Below are 3,472 nucleotides of genomic sequence, written 5' to 3'. Positions count from 1 at the left end.
ACATAATCTTACTTTTCAGTCTGCAAAAGCATAGAGCTCCGAGCCATAATGGAAACTCTTGGGCCTATGATAATGAAGGGACAATTGTGAACTCTTATCTGTGAAAGGGATGCAAATTAAGCTGGTCTGGAGGCTGAAATAACCTGAAGAAGTCAACTAAAAGTTTATAAAAGAGGTGAAAGCTGATTCTTAGGATTAGGGCAGGTGGGAGAGAGGCCTGAGAGAAGAGAGCGTCTTTCACTAGGTGGAGTTTGGCTGTAACCTCTTGGGAAAGCTGCTTTTGCTGAGACAGAAATGTGTTAGCTACTTTATGAGACCTGAAGCACTTGCTTGAGTTCCTCCAGGTAAACGTGTGTTAGCAGGTGGATAGCCCACTCGTACAGTGCAGAAGGCTGGAGCTGTCCCTTCACTTCTTATTAACGGGGACCAGTAAGATGTAAAGTCAGACTCCTGAAACTCCCCCTGAATCCTTAGGAGATGGTGCTCAAAGAAAGCAACCTTGGTTGTACTCCAGGAGCTCTGGTACGGCCAGTCTGGATGAGCAAGGAGCAGGATGGTTGGTATATTGTGCAAATTAATATAACAAGTAGCAAATGGGTATAACTAGGCTCGATTCAACATTCCCTCCCCACAACGACAACACACCTTTTTCATAGTTGTGAACGCTTTCTCAAAACTGTCTCTCATCTCTTCTCATTCCCAACAGATGGGAAACCTTTAAAGAAGACCATGCCAGCTGGGAAAGGGTTTGGATCCTAGGGGGTGGGGCTCCATAATTTAAGAATAAAAGCAGCCCTGTTTGTGTTGTATGCGTTTCCAAGATGTGTGCGATACCTGCTGTCTGGGCTATTCCAAGCCTGACCATCTGTTTCTATTTTTTGCTATGGAGCTGCTCTGGTTGGATCCAATCCTGCCCAAGTTTTCACTGTCTTCTCATTCCCAGGAGCCTTGGGGTGGTGTTCCCATTTTACAAGTGGAAAACTTGAGCGTGGAGAGAGGCAGTCACAAGAAGTGGATGGCAGGCCACAGGTCTCTTTAGGCTCCAGCCAGCACTTCAGCCCTTCTTCTGTGATTTCTGTTCAGTGCTGGCACCTGTACAATGCTCCAGGCAACTGGGGCAGCAGATCTTCCCCTCGAAAGTGAAACTCAACCTGATGCTCCTCATTCACATCAGTTCCAACTAATGTCTCTCTTAACCCTTTGTTTCTTAGATTGGCATACAAGGAGTTTGCCATCTTATCAGCTGTCAGCACTATCTCACCTAGTTTTTAAAAAGGATGCTATTTATTGGTTTTTTTTCCTCCTTCCCACAGGTACGATCCCGAAGCAAACGAATGGAGCTGTGCTGTGGCCCCGCTGCAGGAAAGCAAGCGAGATGTGGGATTGGCAGAGCTGGGCAGTTACCTCTACTGTGTAGGCAGTCCTGATGGATTGCTCTGCCTTAGCACGGTGGAAAGGTACGTGCAGTCCCATGCACATGGATGGACATAGCTGCCAGGGTTGGTGTCCTTCAAGAATTCCTGCTGATGAGGTTGTCGCGAGTGACTGGAATTAGTCACAGCCTCGCCTCTATGGTTGTCCTGTCCAGATCATTTTGGTTTGCTAGGGAGAGGGAGGAACCCAGCCTCTGCAAACCTCAGATATGACTTGCTAATTCATATGGTGGCCTGCTCTACCCAGCCCCATCAAAATGAGAGGTTCCAGCTTGACCAAATCTCTTGAGAGAAATCATGAGTGAATGAAGACCTTCCTCTCCCTCCTTGGCTGTGCGCGCTGCCTTAGAGGGAGCTGGGTGAGAAGATTTGCATGGACTCTGTGTGGCCTCGGTCTGGTCTGTCAACTGAGACCTTCAGTCACCAGGGCTCTTGCCAGTGCTACATTCACCTGATGCTCCTGTTTGTAAGTGGTCACAGATCTAGCAGCCAAAGGACAGAGGAGGGAAAACGGGACAGGCCTTATGAGGATGACAAGTGGAAAGGTGAGTTTCATAATGGTTCTTGGGAGCCTTCTCTAGAGGGAGACGGGCCAGGGACCAGAAACCTGGTTTGGAGATGACCCCCGTGAGCTCTCAGGAGCACCCAAGGCTGCTGCTTCTGGGGCAGGTCTTTGAATTCACGATGGACTCCTCCTGGCTTCAGGTACGATCCGAGTGAGGACAAGTGGTGCAAGGTGGCCCCTGTGGCCCGCTGCCGGGTGGGCTTAGGCGTGGCAGTGCTCGATGGCTACCTCTACGCTGTGGGTGGCTCAGATGGCCAGTCTCTGCTCCATTCAGGTAACAGGAGAGTTATGTGCATGTGACAGTGACCTCTCAGAAACCTTTTCCTGATGAGAATGTGTCATCCATCCCTTTTGACCCTCTAAGACAAGTGCCTGGGGCTTTTGTGTGCTAGGGCCAGCTAGTCCTTCTGTCGTCTTTTACTCTTGGCCCCCCCCAAGTGCTTTGCTTCCCACATACTGAGAGCCTGACACCCTGCAGGGGTGAGGGGGCCAGCTGAGGAAGCAAAGCCCTGACTTGTTAATTCAGCTTGCTGCTCCCTTTGACGACCACTGTAGGATGGAGCTGTATGCTGGGTCTGCAACCCTGGGACCCCCTCCAGGCTTTGCTTCCTTCCCTTTAAATTTTTCCCTTATTTAAATCCGATTGCCTGACTCAAAGGCAAGCAACCTCCTAGCACTCTAGTCCTGGAAATGGGTTCTGTATCTCCGTTGCTTCTAACACCATAATAACAGTGCTTAACACTTGCATGGTACTTTCAGTCTTCAAAGCACCTGGCAGTCCAGTGTCAAGGCTGCGCTGTGTCCCTGGGAGGAAGGCAAGTGTGGGGAAACTGAGGCACAGATGGGGCTTGCCTGTGGTCAGAGAGGTAAGCATGTTTCCGGATTCGGTGGCTCTTAGTCCTGTGCCTCTCTGTTGCGGTGTCTCCTTCAGTGGAACGATACGATCCCGTCGAGGATACGTGGTCCCCTTGCCCTCCTCTTGGGATGTGCAGGGAAGATCTCAGCTGTGCAACCTTCCGAGGGAAGATCTGGGGGGCCAGGACGACCTCGCAGAGCTCTGCAGCGTTGAGCAGTTTGATCCAGTCTCCAACAAATGGTCCCCTGCAATGCCCATGCAGTCGAAGAGGAATAAGGTAACGAAGGCTGATCTTTTGCCTTCCTCTGCCGGCTTCCACCCAAGGATCCTGCAGGGATGGGTCTCACTCCCTGTTTTCCCTTCAGCACTGGGCCCAGGGTACCACCGTGATGGATGTGGAGAAGGGAGCTGACCACAGAATCAGAGTCGGGAAGGACCTAGACAGATCATCGAGTCTGACCCCCTGCCATGGGCAGCAAGAAGCACTGGGGGTGGTAGGGGTCATAAGACCCCGGCAGGTGCCTGTCCATTCTCCTCTTGATGATCTCCATGGAAGGTGAGAGCACCACCTCTCTGGGGAGCCTAGTCCAGGCTCTGGCCACCCTTACAGTGAAGTCG

General features: G+C 51.2%; 1 protein-coding gene across 2 annotated transcripts in view; it reads left to right on the top strand.

Moving 5' to 3' along the window:
* The window catches only part of LOC109293045 (kelch-like protein 20), a 15,941-nt gene that overhangs the window by 9,995 nt on the left and 2,474 nt on the right, over positions 1 to 3,472 (top strand). For both annotated transcript variants that reach the window (XR_002096229.1, XM_019510830.1), the window contains exons 3-5: positions 1,314 to 1,457; positions 2,139 to 2,272; positions 2,930 to 3,131. Coding sequence is in view for 1 of the 2 variants with exons in the window: in XM_019510830.1 (XP_019366375.1) it covers positions 1,314 to 1,457; positions 2,139 to 2,272; positions 2,930 to 3,131 (480 nt within the window). In the remaining variant the exon portion in view is untranslated. The remainder of the gene's footprint in view (positions 1 to 1,313; positions 1,458 to 2,138; positions 2,273 to 2,929; positions 3,132 to 3,472) is intronic.

The sequence above is a fragment of the Gavialis gangeticus genome, unplaced genomic scaffold (genome assembly GCF_001723915.1).
Source record: "Gavialis gangeticus isolate Ggan-Ray unplaced genomic scaffold, GavGan_comp1, whole genome shotgun sequence".
Classification (NCBI taxonomy): Eukaryota; Metazoa; Chordata; order Crocodylia; family Gavialidae; genus Gavialis; species Gavialis gangeticus.
This window is presented reverse-complemented; position numbering and strand designations above follow the sequence as displayed.